Source organism: Symphalangus syndactylus, chromosome 13, assembly GCF_028878055.3.
Source record: "Symphalangus syndactylus isolate Jambi chromosome 13, NHGRI_mSymSyn1-v2.1_pri, whole genome shotgun sequence".
Classification (NCBI taxonomy): domain Eukaryota; kingdom Metazoa; phylum Chordata; class Mammalia; order Primates; family Hylobatidae; genus Symphalangus; species Symphalangus syndactylus.
Genome location: NC_072435.2, coordinates 53,758,694 through 53,777,602, shown reverse-complemented (window position 1 = coordinate 53,777,602; position 18,909 = coordinate 53,758,694). Strand labels below are relative to the sequence as shown.

General features: G+C 39.4%; 1 protein-coding gene across 1 annotated transcript; it reads right to left on the bottom strand.

Moving 5' to 3' along the window:
• Positions 1–15,111: 15,111 nt before the first annotated feature.
• On the bottom strand, positions 15,112–17,896 carry LOC129459650 (protein LSM14 homolog A-like). The gene is made up of 2 exons (XM_055236674.2): positions 16,891–17,896; positions 15,112–16,153 (listed from the first exon to the last, which is right to left on the bottom strand). Exons 1-2 carry the CDS (start codon positions 17,454–17,456, stop codon positions 15,628–15,630), a joined length of 1,092 nt encoding a protein of 363 aa, XP_055092649.1. The 5' UTR covers positions 17,457–17,896; the 3' UTR covers positions 15,112–15,627.
• Between the last annotated feature and the right edge of the window lie 1,013 nt (positions 17,897–18,909).

The following is an 18,909-nucleotide window of genomic DNA, read 5'->3' as shown; positions in this document are numbered from 1 at the left end:
TTTTTAAAAGCTGGGATTTTAAATAGGGTTGGAGTTAAACTCTAGATCAATTTATGGAGGATTAACATCTTAACAAAATTGAATCTTCTAATTTATGATAATGGATATCTCTCCACTTATTTAGGTCTTCTTTTATTTCTTCCCCAGTGTTTTATATTTTTCAGCATATAGATCCTATACATATTTTGTTAGATTTACACCTAAGTATTTTATGTTTTGTACTGTGATTAATCTGTTTTATAAATTTTGAATTTCAATTCTACATTGCTGGTATAAAGAAATATACTTGATTTTTATATATTGAGCTTGTATTCTACAGCCTTGCTAAATTCACTTATTTGTGCTAGAAGCTTTTTTTGTAAATTATCTGGGATTTTCTACATACATAATTGTACTGTATACAAATACAAGTGTTCTGTTTCTTCCTTTTCAGTCTATATGCCTTTTATTCACTTTTCTTGCCTTATTGCACTGGCTTCCATTATGAGATTGAATAAGAACTGTGAGAGATTACATCTTCTTTATGCCTCATGTTAGAGAGAAAGCATTCAATTTTTCACCATTAAGTATGATGTCAACTGTAGAAATTTTGTAGCTGCTCTTTTAAGAAAGTATCCTTCTTTGAGTTACACTTTTGTCATGATAGCATAAGGAATTGTATTCTCATTTGCCTTTGAAACTGATGAAAATTATAAAAACTATCCAATCATTTAACACTTCTGGAAATGATATTAAGAGCACACAACAAATGAAAAATCAGTTACTCAAGAAAAATCTACTAAAATTCAGTAACAACAGCAAGAGTCTCTGGAATTTGAACCAACAGCTCTCACCCTTCTTCCTCTCAGCTCAGCAAAATGGAAATTCCACTGTAGATGTCTGCATCTTCCCCCAGCCCCCAGTCAGAAAACTATCTTCTTGAGACGGACAGGACATCAGCATCTCTCATTTTGCCTTCAGCTAGCTGTTCTAAGGCTCCCTTCCAGGTGAGTGCAGCTGAGAAGTTGGATGTTGTCCCTGCCTCTTCCCACTCCCCACTCATGGGTTGGAAGCTCTACCACAAGTGTGATGTGCTGGGAATACTGTGGTTTAGATTACCCTCACCCTGGCTCATTTGTAGTTCACAAATCCAAGCCAGGAGAGGCAAACCAATCTTCTCTCCTGCAGAGAGAAGTGTACCATTGTTTCAACTCTCAGCTTCAGAGCTATGGATGACAGATTTTTGCCTAGGGGAAGAAGCAAGATATAAAACAGAGCTCTGAATCTTTTTTCAAAGAAACTGACATCATTTGTAACATGGTATGGACTTCAAGCCTAAGGACACCCCTCAAAAACAATGGAGGTTGTGGTAAAAGGCAATTGAAAGGAGATTGGCAGAATCACTGGAGATATATGCTAAACTGCAGGCCAGTTAGTTTGCTGGAAAGATTCAGGCAGAAAGACAAGTGAGAGGACCTCCTAGGGTCAGAACAAATCTCACACATTGACCTCAATAACTATCACTTCAAAGGGACTCCAACTTTATTGGATCCGTTTACTCCAACTTATATTCAAGGAAATTTTAAAAAAACAATGAAGAAGCAATCAGCTGGAAATTAGTGGTGATTGCTGGGGTGACTGGGGAAAGAGACAGTCAAAGTGAGTCCTTCCAAAGCCACTATCATCCCCGGGTGACTGTAGTCATACACAAGGCTGCCCCCTAGCCCCCAAGGAATGACATCAGAAGCTTCGTACTGTGGGAGGTGGGAGACAATAGACTTCATTAAAACAATCCAGCCAGTCATCAAAAAAAAAAAAAAAAAAAAAAAAATTTAAAAGCCCCAAAGGGGGAAAGAACAATATGCAGAGTTACTATAATATATTATTTAAAATGTCCAGTTTACAAAAAAATTAAAACATGCAAAGCAAACATAAAAGTATAACACATACACCAGAGCAAAAAACAAGTAACAGAAACTGCTTGTGAGAATGACCAGATGTCTTTAGCATGAAGGATTGTTGAATTTTGTCAAAGGCCTTTTCTGCATCTATTGAGATAATCATGTGGTTTTTGTCGTTGTTTCTGTTTATATGCTGGATTATGTTTATTGATTTGTGTATGTTGAACCAGCCTTGCATCCCAGGGATGAAGCCAACTTGATCATGGTGGATAAGCTTTTTGATGTGCTGCTGGATTCAGTTTGCCAGTATTTTATTGAGGATTTTTGCATCAATGTTCATCAGGGATATTGGTCTAAAATTCTCTTTTTTTGTTGTGTCTCTGCCAGGCTTTGGTATCAGGATGATGCTGGCCTCATAAAACAAGTTAGGGAGGATTCCCTCTTTTTCTATTCATTGGAATAGTTTCAGAAGGAATGGTACCAGCTCCTCCTTCTACCTGTGGTAGAATTTGGCTGCAAATCCATCTGGTCCTGGACTTTTTTTGGTTGGTAAGCTATTAATTATTGCCTCAATTTCAGAGCCTGTTATTGGTCTATTCAGAGATTCAACTTCTTCCTGGTGTAGTCTTGGGAGGGTGTATGTGTCGAGGAATTTATCCATTTCTTCTAGATTTTCTAGTTTATTTGCATAGAGGTGTTTATAGCATTCTCTGATAGTAGTTTGTATTTCTGTGGGCTCGGTGGTGATATCCCCTTTATCATTTTTTATTGCATCTATTTGATTCTTCTCTCTTTTCTTCTTTATTAGTCTTGCTAGTGGTCTATCAATTTTGCTGATCTTTTCAAAACACCAGCTCCTGGATTCACTGATTTTTTGAAGGGTTTTTTGTGTCTCTATTTCCTTCAGATGGGACGTATCTCAAAATAATAAGAGCTATCCATGACAAACCCACAGCCAATATCATACTGAATGGGCAAAAACTGGAAGCATTCCCTTTGAAAACTGGCCCAAGACAGGGATGCCCTCTCTCACCACTCCTATTCAACATAGTGTTGGAAGTTCTGGCCAGGGCAATCAGGCAGGAGAAAGAAATAAAGGATATTCAATTAGGAAAAGAGGAAGTCAAATTGTCCCTGTTTGCAGATGACATGATTGTATATCTAGAAAACCCCATCACCTCAGCCCCAAATCTCCTTAAGCTCCTTAAGCAATTTCAGCAAAGTCTCAGGAGACAAAACCAATGTGCAAAAATCACAAGCATTCCTATACACGAATAACAGACAAACAGAGAGCCAAATCATGAGTGAACTCCCATTCACAATTGCTTCAAAGAGAATAAAATACCTAGGAATCCAACTTACAAGGGACATGAAGGACCTCTTCAAGGAGAACTACAAACCACTGCTCAACGAAATAAAAGAGGACACAAACAAATGGAAGAACATTCCATGCTAATGGATAGGAAGAATCAATATTGTGAAAATCGCCATACTGCCCAAGGTAATTTATTGATGCAATGCCATCCCCATGAAGCTACCAATGACTTTCTTCAGAGAATTGGAAAAAACTACTTTAAAGTTCATATGGAACCAAAAAAGAGCCCACATTGCCAAGACAATCCTAAGCGAAAAGAACAAAGCTGGAGGCATCACTCTACCTGACTTCAAACTATACTACAAGGCTACAGTAATCAAAACAGCATGGTACTGGTACCAAAACAGAGATATAGACCAATGGAACAGAATAGAGCCCTCAGAAATTATACCACACGTCTACAACCATCTGATCTTTGACAAACCTGATAAAAACAAGAAATGGAGAAAGGATTCCCTATTTAATAAATGGTGCTGGGAAAACTGGCTAGCCATAAGTAGAAAGCTGAAACTGGATCCCTTCCTTACACCTTATACAAAAATTAATTCAAGATGGATTAAAGACTTAAATGTTAGACCTAAAACCATAAAAACCCTAGAAGAGAACCTAGGCAATACCATTCAGGCCATAGGCATGGGCAAGGACTTCATGACTAAAACACCAAAAGCAATAGCAACAAAAGTCAAAATTGACAAATGGGATCTAATTAAACTAAAAAGCTTCTTCACAGCAAAAGAAACTACCATCAGAGTGAACAGGCAACCTAAACAATGGGAGAAAATTTTTACAATCTACCCATCTGACAAAGGGCTAATATCCAGAATCTACAAAGAACTTAAACAAATTTACAAGAAAAAATCAAACAATTCCATCAAAAAGTGGGCAAAGGATATGAACAGACACTTCTCAAAAGAAAACATTTATGCAGCCAACAAACACGTGAAAAAATGCTCATCATCACTGGCCATCAGAGAAATCCAAATCAAAACCACAATGAGATACCATCTCACACCAGTTAGAATGGTGATCATTAAAAAGTCAGGAAACAACAGGTGCTGGAGAGGATGTGGAGAAATAGGAACAGTTTTACACTGTTGGTGGGACTGTAAACTAGTTCCACCATTGTGGAAGACAGTGTGGCGATTCCTCAGGGATCTAGAACTAGAAATACCATTTGACCCAGCCATCCTATTACTGGGCATATACCCAAAGGACTATAAATCATGCTGCTATAAAGACACATGCACATATGTGTTTACTGCAGCACTATTCACAATAGCAAAGTCTTGGAACCAACCCAAATGTCCATCAATGATAGACTGGATTAAGAAAATGTGGCACACATACACCATGGAATACTATGCAGCCATAAAAATGATGAGTTCATGTCCTTTGTAGGGACGTGGATGAAGCTGGAAACCATCATTCTGAGCAAACTATCGCAAGGACGGAAAACCAAACACCACAGGTTCTCACTCATAGGTGGGAATTGAACAATGAGAACACTTGGACACAGGGTGGGGAACATGACACACCGGGGCCTGTCATGGGGTGGGAGGAGGGGGGACTGATAGCATTAGGAGATATACCTAATGTAAATGACAAGTTAATGGGTGCAGCACACCAACATGGCACATGTATACATATGTAACTAACCTGCACATTGTGCACATGTACCCTAGAACTTAAAGTATAATTTAAAAAAAGACTTCAAAATAGCCATTATAAATATGTTCAAAGAACTGAAAGAAACCATGACTAAAGAATTAAAGAGAAATATATTTTAAGGTCATATTAAATAGGAGCTATTCATAAAGAAACAAAAATTATTTTAAAGTAACCAAGTGGAAATTCTGAAATTAAAAAGTACAATAACTGAAATGAAAAATACACCAAAGGGGCTCCACAATAGATTTGAACTGGCAAAAAAAAAATTAATGAACTTGAAGACAGATCAATGGAGATTATGCAATCTGCAGAACATAGAGAAAAAATATTTAAAAATTAACAGAGCCTCTGAGAACTGGGTGAGAGACCATTATGCACACCAACATACATGTAATCAGAGTACTAGACATAGAGGAGAGACAAAGAAGCAGAAAACAATATTCAAGGAAGTAATGGCTGATGATGTCCCAAATTCATTGAAAATTAATCTACCCATCTAGAAAATTTAATAAACTCCAAGTAGATAGGATTAACACAAAGAAATCCAGACACATCACAGTAAAAAAAAAACTGCTAAAAGTGAAAGAGAAGGAGAAAATCTTGAAAGCAGCAAGAGAAAAATGACTCATCACTTACAAGAAGAGCTGACTTTTTAACAGAAACAAAAAAGGCCAGAATGCAGCGCTAAAACTGCGCAAAGAAAAAAAAAAACCTGTCAACCAAGAATTCTGTATCCAGCAAAGCTATCTTCCAAAACTAAAGGTGACATAAATGTATTCCCAGATAAACAAAAGCAGAAAGAATTTGCTGCTAACAGGCCTACCTTACAAGTCCTAAGTTGGGAAGTTGTTCAGGTTAAAAGCATCCACAAGAAAAAACAATACTAGTAAAAGTGATCATATAATTACAGAATGCAGTATAAATGTATACTCTTCTCCTTTCTTAAGAGGTTTAAAAAGCAACTGCGTAAAACAATATTTACATAATTTATCACTTGGCCTATAGAATATAGAAGGAAAATATACAGCATGATAAACAAACTAGACCTAATACACATCTATAAAACACTCTATTCAAAAATGAGATCTATTTGGGGGAGTATTGTCATCCTAATATTTGGTCTTGCAATCCACCAAAATGGGATGTTTTCCATTTATTTAGATCTTTTAAAATTCCTTTCAATAATGCTTTGTAGTTTTCAGAGTATAAGTTTTTCATTTATTTTATTGTCTATTCTAATTTTATTCCTTTCGATGCTACTGTAAATGGAATTGTTTACTTAATTTCTCTTTCTAATTCTTCATCACCAGAGTATAGGAATGCAATTAATTTCTGTATATTGATCTTGTATCCTACACTCTTGCTAGACTTGTTAGTTCTAGCAGTTTTTAGTGGATTCCTTAGAATTTTCTATGCACAAGATCATGTTATCTATGACTAAAGATAGTTTTACTTTTTTCTTTTCCATCTGGATGCCTTTTATTTTGTTTTATTGACTAATTGTCTTGTGTAGAACTTCTAGTGCCAGGTTGAATAGAAGTGGTGTGAGTGGATATCCTTGTTTTGTGCTCCTTGTTTTAGACAAAAAGTGTCAATGTTTCACCATTGAGTATGACAGCTATCAGTTTGAGGTTGAGGAAGTTCCTTCCATTTATAGTTTGTTTGGTATTTTTTAATGTAAGGTGTTGGATTTGGTCAAAAATTTTTTTGGTATCTATTAAGAAAATAATGTGGTTTTCCCTTTTAATTCTATAGATACAGTATATTACATTAATTGATTTTTGGATATTAAGCCAACCTTGCATTACTGGGATGAATCACACTTGCTCATGGTAAAGTCTTTTTACATATTGCTGGATTTGATTTGCTAATATTTTGTTGAGGACTTTTGCATTTGTATTCATAAGGGATCAGTGCTTTTCTTGTGGTGCCTTTGTCTGGTTTTGGTATCAGTGTAATACTGGCCTCACAGAATGAGTTTGGCAGTGCCCCCTTCTCTTCTATTTTTTTGAAGTTTGTAATGATCTCTCCAAAGTAAACAACAAATATTAATTCTTCTATTTAAAAGTTTGGTAGAATTCAGCAGTGAAGCTATCTGGCCTGGGATTTTCTTTTTATATAATATTTTAATTATTCATTCAATCTCTTCTTGTTCAGATTGTCTATTTATTCTTGAATCCGTTTTGGTCTTTCTAGACCACAATCACTTTTTGTCTTTCTAGAAATTGTTCATTTTATGTAAGTTATCTAATTTATTGGCATACAATTGTTCATAGGAGTTTTTATAAACCTTTTTATTTCTGTAAAGTCAGTAGTAATGTTCCCTTTTTCATTTCTGATTCTAATAATTTTAATCTTCTTTTTATCAATATAGCTAAATTTTTATCAATTTTGTTTATCTTTTTGATAGCTTTTGGTTTCATCGATTTTTTTCCTATTGTTTTTCTATTCTCTATTGTGAGAATGGACTAATACAATGTTTGTAATCAAAGTCAAATACAAACAAGTGTTGATGAGGATGTGGATAAATCAGAACCCTCAAACACTGCTGGTGGGAATATAAAATGGTACAACCACTTTGGAAAAACAGTCTGGCAATTCTCCTAACAGATAAAGATAGAGTTACCATATGACCCAGAAATTCTACTCCTAGATATATACTCAAGAGAAATGAAATCAGTGTGCACATGATATATATTTTTTTATCCTTTTACTTTTAACATAGCTCTGTATAGTCTCTTGTACAGGTATATTATAGATAGCATATTGTGAGCTTCTTGTACGTAGTATATTGTAGATAGCATACTGCTTTTTTATCCAACCTGAAAGTCTCTGCCTTTTGATTGGTGTATTTAGACATACATATTTAGTGTGGTTTGATTCAAATTGTGTTTTGATTAAAATCTATCTTAGCAGATTTTTTCAATTAATTTATTCTGTTTTTATTTCTTTTGTATCCCATCATTTGAATTACTTAAATATTGTTATAATTCCATTTTATCTCCACCATGGACTGATTATTTTTGCCTCTTATTATTTCATTAGTAGTTGTCATAAGGTTTATAAAATATATTTTTAATTAATCAGAGCCTGTCTCCAAGTAATATTATACTGTTTTACTAGTAGTATTTTACATGTAATATTATACATGTAGTATATTTTATGGGTAGTATTTTACATGTAATATACATGTTTTACGTGTAGTGTAAAGACCTTCCAACAGTACACCTCCAATTATTCCCTCCCATTCTATGTGTTATTACCATATATTTTACATAGGTATAAACATACAAATAATTACTACTTTTTTTTGCTTCAGACGATTGTCTTTTAGAGTAATTAAAAAATAAAATAAAATTTATTTTACTTTATTTTATTTATGTTACTCTTCCAAGTTTTTGTCTGAGACTATCTTCATTTTGCCTGAAGAACTTCCTTTTACTTTTCTTATAGAGCACATCTTCAAGGGATAAATTCTCAAATTTTTCTTTCATGGAGAACCTATTATGCCTCCTATATTTTGAAACCTATTTTCATTGGGTATAGCATTTAAGGTAGGCAATTCTTTTTTGTTTCAGTACTTTATAGATATCACTCCATTGTCTTCTACCTTGCAAGGATTCTGACAACAAGTGCCTTTGTTATTTCATATTGAATATGGTTTTTTTCCCCTTTCTGGTTGCCTTCAGGATTTCTTTGTTTTCTGTTTTTAACAGATGGAATTTGACATGCCCACTGTTTTTTAACTTTGTTTTTTGAGGGTAGGTCTATTTATCCTCCTTGGTATTGTCAAAGCATTTTGGATCTGGAGTTTTGTGTCTGTCATTAATTTTAGAAAATTATTGGCCATTATTTCTTCCAATCATTTTTCTGTCCTATTCTTTCTCTTTTCCTTCTGGAATTCCAATAATGCATAAGATATATTATTTGATATTGCCCCACAACTCTTGGATGCACTATTGTCTTTTTGTGTATTTGTTTTGTAAATTTTATTTTCTTTGTGCTTCAGTTAGGCAATTTCTTTTGACCTATCTTCAAATTCACTTAGCTGTCAAGCCTGCTATTCACTAAGCTGTTAATTTTATTTATAATCCTGTCAAAGGCATTTTGATAGTTAATTTTAGGTGTCAACTTGATTAGGTTTCTTAGTCTGAAGTATAAAAAATACCTAGAAACCTAGTAAAGCATTATTTTGGGGTATGTCTTTGAAGGCATTTCCCAAGGAAATTAGCATATGAGTCTGAGTGACCTAGGTGAGGTAGAGCCACCCTCAATGTAGGTGGGCATCATCCAATTTGCTGGGGGCCTGGAGAGAATGAAAATAGGGAAGAGGCAAATATGTTGATCTGTCTGCTGGAGCTGACATATATTCTTCCTCTCCTGTCTTCAGACAATTCTGGGCTCATTGCTCTCATGCCTTTGACCTCAGGCTGAGAGTTACACCATCAGCTGTCCTGGTTCTGAAGCCATGCTACCAGCATCCTAGGCTCTACAGCTTGCAGACAGCCTGTCATGGAACTTCTCAGCCTCCATAATTGTGTGAGCCAGTTCCCTTATAACGTACTTTTGATATTTGTCCCCAGCCACATCTCATGTTGAATTGTAATTCCCAACGTTGGAGGTGGGGCATGGTGAGAGGTATTTGGGGTCATTGGGGTGGATCTCACATTAATGGCTTCAGCCATCCTTTTGGTGATAAGTGAGCTCTTGCTCTGAGTTCACATGAGATCTGGTTATTTAAAAGTGTGTGGCGCCTCCACCCCCTACCCTCTCTTGCTCCTGCTCTGGCCATGTGACATGCCTGCTCTCCCTTCACCTTCTGCCATGATTGTAAGCTTCCTGAGGCTTCCCCAGAAGCTGAGCTGATGCCAGCACCATGCTTCCTGTAAATCCTGCAGAACTATGAGCCAATTAAACCTCTTTTCTTCAACAATTACACAGTTTCAGGTATTTCTTTATAGCAATGCAAGAATGACAACACATCGTAATAAATCCCCCTCATATATCTATATCTACATCTATAATCTCCTAGTGGTTTTGTCCCTCTGGGGAGCCCTGACTAATTCAATTATCAATATTTGTTTCTGTTTTTTATTTCTACCCTTTCCATTTCATTCTTCTTATAGTTTCCATCTTTCTTCTGGAATTACCCATCTGATTTTGTATGCTGTGCATCTTTTCCATTAAAGCCTTATAAGCTCAGAAATGGGCATAACTTTTTTTTTTTTTTGCTGGGTCTTTAATGTGGAGTTTTATATTTATCTTGTTAGGAGTTAGACTGCATCTGAGGTTTGTTGTTACTATAGTTACCCTCTAGGCACCAGAGTCTTCAAATTCCTCTAGTTGTAACTAGAGTACTTGTTGGTTTTATGGGCTGTAGTTATAGGTTCTGAATCCAGTACCTTTTCCTACCACTTCCCCAGGGCTAGAGTATTTTTTCCTGCTCTTTTATCCCAGCTGCAATGGACTTTCTTAATGCCCTAATTGCAACAACAGTCTTTGATGGCCTTTGTCCTCCAAATTAAGGCTTTTGCTCCCTAGGAGAGATAGAAGAGAATAGTCTGAGTAGAGTTTTCTGCCTCTCCTGCAGTGATTATTTTTTCCCTTCCCAAGGCCTGCACAAAGGAAACTTTCTCAAGATCCTTCCCAGTCTTCCCTGTGAGTGCCTGGTGGGGTTTGAGGAGAAGCAGCTTGCAAGAGGATACACAACTGCCTTCGTTTCTGCAGCTCCATGGGCTTCACATCATTTCACTAGCCTGTTCTCAGCCTTTACTCATGCATCCACTACTCTAGCTGAATCCTTCCCACCAGTGTCTGATAGCTTCTGCCCTTAGCTAAGCAAGTGCCATGCCCCTGCTTCCCCCAAAGACCCCTGTCACTCTCCAGATTTGGGGTTAGTGTTGTCCTGAGGCCTCGGCTGCCTGATAGGTTCAACAGAGGGTGTGCACTTGTGTATTGTCCATTTATTTTCCTAATATGTGGGAAGGAGGGATATTTTTTCCAATTCTCCACATCTCTCCTTAAGCTTTACAATATATGCCTTGAACCTATCAAGCTTTGGGAAGAGGATCTCATCTTAATTTCCTTTTCCCTCAGGATTTTGTCCAACTGAAAGTATTCAAGGGGCTCCACATCCTCTAATGAGTGTTTGCCTGAAACACTTTAATCCATTCAGAGACTTTAACAATGTGTATGAAAGCAAGGTTCATAATTTCATATTTCTGTAAGGCCTTTGTCATTGAAAGTATTTCTCAATTCTAGCTTTTGCTGTTAGGAGTTGAGAAGGAGTTGCGTCTTCCAACCCTAGTACTCCCTGAGTATTCTCTTTTATTCCTGCTTACAAATCAGAAAATTATTTTTAAATTCATCTTTTTCTTCTGATACTTTGCCAAAGGCAGCCAACAACGACCACCACACACCATGAACATTCCATCCCTGAAACTCTTCCCAAGAACTGCAAGTTTCCATTCTGTCTCCTGAATTACTGCAGGTGATAGTTTTGCCAAATATTTTACTACATCATCACATAGTTTGCCATCTTTCCAGCCTCTGGTAAGTTTCTTCACTGCTCACCACCCCAACACAAAGTCAATGTCATACATTTTAGGTTTGGGTTTTGGTAAGACCTCATTTCTGATACTGATGTCCACATCACACAGAATAGGCTAGGTTATGTTGTGTCAATGAACAATCCTCAAATATCTGTGGTTTCTAATAACTAATGTTTGCTTCCATTGTTCACATTAATCATGGGTTGGCTGGCCAAGGGCTCCATTCCTGGGTCTCTCTACTCTGGTCCCAGGCTACAAGAACATCCACTGCCTGGAATTCTTAAGGTTTCCACCAAGAAGTGACACACTCGGTTTCCATGGTCACTGGCCATGGCAAATCACACAGCACACCTAATTGTGTCAGAGGCATGTGAACCAGAGTAACTCCATCTTGAATAGGGGCTGGATAAAATGAGGCTGAAACCCACTGGGCTGCATTCCCAGATGATTATGGCATTCTATGTCACAGGATGAGATAGGATGTCAGCACAAGATACAGGTCATAAAGGCTTTGCTGATAAAACAGGTTGCAGTAAAGAAGCCGGCCAAATCCCCCCAAAATCCAAGATGGCCTCTTGTCATCCTCACTGCTACAGTCCCACCAGCACCATGACAGTTTACAAATGTCATGGCAACCTCAGGAAGTTACCCTCTATGGTCTAAAAAGGGGAGGCACGAATAATCCACCCTTGTTCAGCATATCATCAAGAAATAACCATAACAAGGGGCAACCAGCTGCCCTCGGGGCTGCTCTGTCTATGGAGTAGCCATTCTTTATTCCTTTGCTTTCTTAATAAACTTGCTTTCACTTTACTCTACAGACTTGTCCTGAATTCTTTCTTGAGTGAAATCCAAGAACCCTCTCCTGGGGTCTAGATCAGGACCCTTTTCTGTAACAATTGCAAGGAAGCAAGCAGAAGCAATTTTACTCACAACAGAGAATCAGAAACATCTGGAGTCAGAAGGGACCTCCATGCCCCATATAGGACTCACACTTATCTCTCCCTCACTCTCAGTTCCAGTGTTTGTGATTTTATTCCACTCCCAGCTCTAGGAGTGAGAATGTGGCCAATCAGAACATTGGATCCCCCAACCATGGCGACTGGCTTTGAACTGGGCACATGACCCAAGTTGGTCCAGTGATGCATGATTCAGAGCCTCTTTTGATATTGTTGTTGACAAAGAGTCAAACTTTGTAAAATATTTGAAGAGGTGTATTGTGAGCCAAATATGAGTGACCAATGGCCTGTGATACATCCTTCAGGAGATTCTGAGAACATGCACCCAAGGTGGTCAAGCCACAACTTGATTTTATGCATTTTAAGGAGACATAAAGTATCAGTCAATGTATGCAAAATGTACATTGGTTGGGTCCAGAATGTTGAGATAACTGGAAGCAGAGAGCTTCCAAGTCATAGGTGGATTCAAAGATTTTCTGATTGGCAATTCGTTAAAAGAGTTATTATCAATAGAAAGAAATGTGTGGGTTATGATAAGGTGTGGAGCCTGAGGTTTTATCATGCAGATGATGTCTCTAAGTATCAGGCTCCAGAGAGAATAGATTGTAAATGTTTCTTATCAGACTTAAAGAGTCTGTCTGTCAGTAATTCCCAAAGGGAGGAGGATATCATGAGGCATGTCTGGCTCCCCCTTCCCATCATGGTTTGAACTAGTTTTTCAGGTTAACTTTGGAGTGCCCTTGGCTGAGAGGAGGGGTCCATTCAGATGGTTGGGAGGCCTTAGAATTGTATTTTTGGTTTACATTGTTGAAATAGCATTTCTTTCTGATAAATTTGGAATCATGAGAACAGGAGCCTGGAAATGCCCGAGGCTACAAAGTGCACAGAGCCTTGCCTGAAGGTTTCCCAACTGTGAAGCAGAAATGGAAGAGAGGTGCAGCAAAAAAGGAAGCAGGAGAACCAGAGAGAAAGTGAAATGAGAGAGAGACAAGACAGGGGAAGGAGAAAGTGTCTTCACCCAGCCATCCCTGACCCACTCTAGGCCTTTTCAGTTATGAAAGCTGGTGCATCCCTTTTTGCCTTGAAATGGATGCTGTTGCTTACAACCACTAGAGCCTTGAAGACTCGGCTGCACTTCTGCCAGGTGGCTGTTCACTTCTTGTCCCTGGAAGGCTCTATGCAAGCCAGGACTTATCACCGAAGGACCTGCATCCTCGTAGGACGCTGTCTTGGCAAGAGGGGGAAGGCAACCTACATTCACCTCAGGAGAGTGCATCGGCCAAAGATACAGTGTGATAGATATGCAGGACCAACCTTCGGCCGTCAGGTTTAAAAGGCACCGAATCAATAGAAAGTCATTAAAAATCAATCCTGTGACAATGGATGCTCTGGCGTGCTTGCCCTCACTCACCACTTCCAGCCTCTAATGCTTGAATCATTTCCCATTGATATGCGTAGCATATGCCAATTTAAATTTATTGGAGCACTTCACATTTTTAAGTGCTTAAATTTGGAAAAGATGAGCTTTATGGGGCCAGCATCATGTGGAATGATCAGAAATGTTAAGAATGGGTTGCACTTCTTGTCATTTACAAAAGGTTAAAGAGTTGGGTTTATGAAATTCAAAATGATTTAAAATCACGGAATTGCTTTAGTCCAGTGGCAGTATTTGAATTTGGGAATTTGCAGAAAGCCTAGTTTACCTTCCAGCTTACCCAGAGTAACCCTCCGAATTTAAGAAACCGGGGCCTGCCCCAGCAGCGGAGTCACCCAACAGATAATTCAAACATAAATTCTGTGCTTACTTCTCAATTTGTCATTGAATTTATAAGCAACCTGGGCTTCAAATAAGCACGATATATGATGATTTCAAATATTTAGCAAAACTCATATTCTTCAAAGAATTCCACTCTCTCAAATGAAAACTCATTTAAAAATGTGAAGTGATTTTAATTGGTCTTCTCTCCAGGCTGGAAATATCTTATTTCACTTTTAAGAACATTAATTTTTTTGTTTTGCCCTGCTTGTTAAGGACGCATATGTAAAGTTACTGCAATCAGCCCTGTGATTTCAGGAATCGAATCTCTGGGTCTCACACAGTAAACACTGATCAATCTGCAGAATTTCAAGCTGCTGCCACAAACAGGTGATCACTGTCATGTTACCTCGTCGCTCTAGTGCTGCAGCACCCAATCCACTTCTGACACTTAGTACCAGGGATATTAAAACACAATCATGGCTGAAGAGGGAAGCGGCTCCTCTCTTCAGGCAGCATGAGAAGCTGAGGACTTGCGGGTGCAGAAGGCAGGCTGTCCCCTTACCTATGAGCTTCTTTTGGTCCAGCATTCTATCTCAACATTCCCGCTCTGAATTTTACTTCGGTTGACCTGGAGAATTTCATCCCAACAAGGATCCTGTGCTTGAACGTAGCTTAGCCGTCAGTGCCAAGGTCCAAATTTACTAATCTTGTCCTTTTTCTTTTTTTTTTTTTTTTGCTGACTTTAAAATGTTTATTCTTTAAAAAATTAGTTGCTTTTTATACAGCTATACAAAGTTCTTAATGTTTCTTTGGCAATGGAATATAATGGAATTTTACAACTACATAAAAAAGTTACCTTTGCCTAAGAAACAGTATTTACTGTGTGTACACAGTTGACTGACAAAATTCTCCACCATCCAGCACCCTAATTAATTGACGAAATAAACTACCTCATATTACAGGATTCCCCAAAAGAAAGGAGGAAAAAGATACACACACACACACACACCACACACACACGTGCACACACACACACAACCTTCTGTGGCTCAAAACACAGTATCATGGCCCTATTTGCAGGCAACTTGCAATTGCCAAATACAATTTAGTGATTAAAAAAAAACTTTCAGTGATGAAAAAATACTTGTAAGTCCCACTGAAGTACTGCTTTAGTTTAACTATGCATAAGAAATTATTTAACCTTCTGCTATTCCAAATATATTGAATGCTCATGTTTTAAGATGAGCCTTCCACCTCCAAAAGTAACTGCATTTTATCTTTGAAATTAAGTGGAAAAACAAACAAAAAACAAAAACCCAGTGCTGGTGACAAATGTACAGCGAATTCACTTCTTCATTCTTTGCAAAGACTGAAATCAATGTTCAGGACCATGACGAGCTAGAAATTCACCTATTTTCAGAGACTTGTTTGTAGACTATGCAGCAACTTTGTTGTCTTTCCTATATTCAAAATCTGCAAACTCCTGGCCCCCACGACCTCCTCTGAATCCACTGCGAAATCCTCGAGGGGCAGTGAAGGTACCACCTCTGCCACCACCACGCCCTCTGCCACCACGGAAACCAAGACCTCCTCTGCTTCCGTATTCCCCACGGCCACGGTTTGGACGAAGTGGGGTTCCAAATGTTTCAGCATTTAATCTTCTTTCTTCAGCCCAGGTTGGTCTCCGTTCTCTATTGTCATCACAAGAAATATTATCAAAGAAGGATTTAGTTTTATCATAATAGCAATTAGGTCCAGGTGGATCTTCTTCATCAGCATTTCCTTCACTGTTTTGGGTATCAACTCCTGAGTCTCCTTTATCTTCACCATTTATAGGCTTCTCCTGTTTCTCAAGTTTATCTTCTTTTAATTTAAGTTTATTATGAAACTCTCTGTCAATCTCTTCGTTGTTGAATTGTGCATTTGCACTTTTTTTAATTTTTTTTTTATTTTTTATTATACTTTAGGTTTTAGGGTACATGTGCACAATGTGCAGATTTGTTACATATGTATCCATGTGCCACGTTGATTTCCTGCACCCATTAACTCGTCATTTAGCATTAGGTATATCTCCTAATGCTGTCCCTCCCCCCTCCCCCAACCCCACAACAGTCCCCGGAGTGTGATGTTCCCCTTCCTCTGTCCATGAGTTCTCATTGTTCAATTCCCACCTATGAGTGAGAACATGCGGTGTTTGGTTTTTTGTCTTGCGATAGTTTACTGAGAATGATGTTTTCCAGTTTCATCCATGTCCCTACAAAGGATATGAACTCATCATTTTTTATGGCTGCATAGTATTCCATGGTGTATATGTGCCACATTTTCTTAATCCAGTCTATCGTTGTTGGACATTTGGGTTGGTTCCAACTCTTTGCTATTGTGAATAGTGCCGCAATAAACATACGTGTCCATGTCTTTAAAGCAGCATGATTTATAGTCCTTTGGGTATATACCCAGTAATGGGATGGCTGGGTCAAATGGTATTTCTAGTTCTAGATCCCTGAGGAATCGCCACACTGACTTCCACAGTGGTTGAACTAGTTTACAGTCCCACTAACAGTGTAAAAGTGTTCCTATTTCTCCACATCCTCTCCAGCACCTGTTGTTTCCTGACTTTTTAATGATGGCCATTCTAACTGGTGTGAGATGGTATCTCACTGTGGTTTTGATTTGCATTTCTCTGATGGCCAGTGATGACTTAAAGTCTTTCTCAGATTTCATTGGCCCATCTCGCCAAATACCAAATCTTCCCCTGCCACCCCGATGACCCCCACGCCCTCTCCTTGGAGCTGAAGGAGCACCTGGAGCTACTTGTCTCTTGCTATCATTTCTGAGTTGCTCATTTTCTAGCCTTGAAACTTTGTGTACTTCAGCTCGCCTGTGCTCCTGATTCTCTCCTGCCTTTTGGCTGGTAGATGGCAAAGGCCTGGTTGATACAGGACTCCTCCCAACAGCTGCTGGAGCAGGTAAGTGGGCCGAGGCGGTCTGCACTGCTTGTTCCATGGTTGGGCTTTTTCTCAGAGGGTCTAACTGAGGGCTTGAGCGACCTTGAGATAACTGTGTTTTTAGAGATCCTGTATCCTGTGTAAAGGCAGAACCAACCGCACTACTTTGGGGTAAGGTACCACTGTTTGATGTTTCTGTTCCAAAGGATGTCAAAGAGCTTCCAGCAACACCAACAGCACCAAACTGCTGCCCAGTTAAGGAACTTGGACTGAACTGACTGCATGCGGGCATCCTGCCGAAAGGCCCATAAGAACCCATGGACTGGAATGAAGAAGTCGATGAGCCTAGTGAGGACTGAACAATAGCTGGGTCTTGAGGCAAAGAACACCGTGGTTTTGGTGGCTCACAAACAGTAAGGTCTTTAATGTCACTCCCACGGAATATAATGTATTCAAAGACTTCATCTCAAGGTGGTATTGGACGATCTGTTGGTCTGTCTTCTGTATCAAAGGATCGAACTTTGGCAAGGGCTACGGTGGAGTTTTCGGTGTCGATGGTGTAGAGGATGCCCTCGTAGCGGATCTCCGCCTTGGAGATGAGGCTGATCTTGCTGCCGATGTAAGTAAGGGGTGCCCCCGCTCATGGCGCGGCCGCCGCCGCTCCCAGCTGCTCGCAGAGAGGCAGATCCCACGCCGCTGTCGCCCGCTCAGCACGCCCGCTCGCTCCGTCGGCGCCCACAGCAGCCGCTTCAGACCCAACATGGCGGCGGCGCCAGCTCTGCTATCCGCCCCCAGCCTCCCGCCCTCAAGCCGCGGCGCGGCGGCGGCCTAATCTTGTCCTTATAAAAAAAGATGTTCACTTTAAAACAGATGAACATTTCCTAACTTTAAATCACAAATTTAAAAAGCTCACATTTTATGAGGGTGATCAAAAGTGAAACACACATGAAACCAGGATATCGAAATCTAAACACAGAGATTTATCAAACGCAAGGTGCTTGTCCACTCAGTAGATTTCGCTAGTGGTTTCTCAAAGTGTCCTCCTGCTGAGCCTTAAATATAGAGTCCTCCTGGGGCATGTGAAACGCAACAGATGCCTTCTGGAGGGGCGTGGCTTTGGGGATGTACCTGGGTGTCTCAGTGCCAGGTAAGTTCTCACCTCACAGCCCCAGCCATCTAGCCTGCCCAAGATGTTTGGTACATCTGGCACCAAATGAGTCTCAATAATGGAATTGACCCCATTGTTTGGCTTTCACCCCAACTCCCAGGATCGCTCAAGGCCTGGCCCTGCCTGGTCCATTCTCTGCGTCTCCAAGGCAGTCAGCTCCCTTCTCTGTCCAGCCAGTTCAGCAGAGCAGCCTCTTTCTCCAGACTCTCACCTTGCACTTCACAAAGCCATGCAGTGACAAAAGCCAGTCCCCGCTCTCCTGTGGCAACACAGCGGCCCTCAGAGATCCTGCTCCATGCTTGGGGGTTACAGAGCCACCAGCTTTCCATTTCTTTGCCAAGCTCCCCAAGATGCTTGAAGCTGGGACAAAAGAGGGAAAAAATACCTTCGATCCAGGGAGGCACTTTGTCAAAAAAATTCCACAAGAAATTGGTTGTTACCTGCGGATAACAACTGGTTTGTTAGCTAATAGCTGGGGGCAACGCCAAGGCCAGTTATAGCTCCAGCTGTCCAGTCATTAACTGCCGTAAAGACTGATTTTGAGGAGGTTATTGCCGTGATAAAATATCCTCAAAAGATTATAACAGCAATAGTGTATGGGAAA